Source organism: Austrofundulus limnaeus, unplaced genomic scaffold, assembly GCF_001266775.1.
Source record: "Austrofundulus limnaeus strain Quisiro unplaced genomic scaffold, Austrofundulus_limnaeus-1.0 Scaffold677, whole genome shotgun sequence".
Classification (NCBI taxonomy): domain Eukaryota; kingdom Metazoa; phylum Chordata; class Actinopteri; order Cyprinodontiformes; family Rivulidae; genus Austrofundulus; species Austrofundulus limnaeus.
Window position 1 is genome coordinate 41441 of NW_013953079.1, and position 1060 is coordinate 42500.

General features: G+C 44.0%; 1 protein-coding gene across 1 annotated transcript in view; it reads left to right on the forward strand.

Moving 5' to 3' along the window:
• dpf3 (double PHD fingers 3) overlaps nt 1-826 on the forward strand; it is a gene marked incomplete at its 5' end in the record, with an annotated part of 15124 nt that extends 14298 nt beyond the window's left edge. Inside the window, 2 exon segments of the mRNA XM_014027720.1 lie at nt 181-262; nt 379-826. Coding sequence (XP_013883174.1) covers nt 181-262; nt 379-446 — 150 coding nt within the window.
• Between the last annotated feature and the right edge of the window lie 234 nt (nt 827-1060).

Consider the following 1060-nt stretch of genomic DNA (forward strand, 5'->3'; position numbering starts at 1 on the left):
TACCAACATCTAGTGAAAATTTCATGTCATTACCTCTAGTAATATATTTACTGAGAAAAATAGTGACATGTTCAATACTTATTTTACCCGCTGTATATAGGTCTTATGTTTAGAATGATTGATATCATGAGTCCTGTCCTCTGTATCTTTTAGAATGTGGGTTGTGTGTTTTCCTTGCAGGACCAGCTGCTGTTCTGTGACGACTGTGACAGAGGATATCATATGTACTGCCTGAAGCCTCCAATGACCCAGCCTCCTGAAGGTGAGCGCCACTCTTTCAGTTTTTTCATCACCGACGATGTATGTGTCGGAAAGAGGCTGCAAGACACATGGCCAGATTAAAGGACAAAGATTTCTGCCTCTCTTGTTTTATTATAGGCAGCTGGAGCTGTCACTTGTGTCTGGACCTGTTAAAGGACAAAGCTTCAGCTTACACTGAAGCATAACAGCATCTGCGCTCACACATATACGGACAGTTTGGAAAATCGCTCAGAAACACAGACGATTCTTTACGACGCCCACGTGGACACATTCCATAGGCTCAGGGTGGTTTCCTGTTCGAAGAGATCCTCTACCTCTCAGACAGCCAAGCAACACTCACCAGATGCAAACAGCACGCAGGTCTGCCGGTCAGCCATTTCTCTACCTCACCCCCACCCACCCCCACCAGTGGACGGYAAGACGCCAAAGCAAGAGAGAGAAAAAAAGGCAAGCGTGCTTTTGTTTTAAGCCAAACATGTCCGACTCTCCGCATGTTTTCCATCCYGATTGAGATTTATTTTGGTGATAGATATTTGGAAGGCACTGGTTCAAGCTGGATCACTTTTTTCCACCACCGCTGCTGCTTTAGGGGTGGGGTCTCCAGCAGTGAAAACCAAACCGGATCAGGGTTGACTGATGTTTGTTTAAATTTCTTCTTCCAGATTCCACTCCTCTCCTTTGTTTAGACTCTGCAGTGACACTTCTGGTTTATATCTCCTTTCGTCATCCAAAGTTTTAATGTTTCTTTTTTTATTTTTGTCAAGCTTTGTAAAATGTACATCCTAAGGAGGAAATAAGG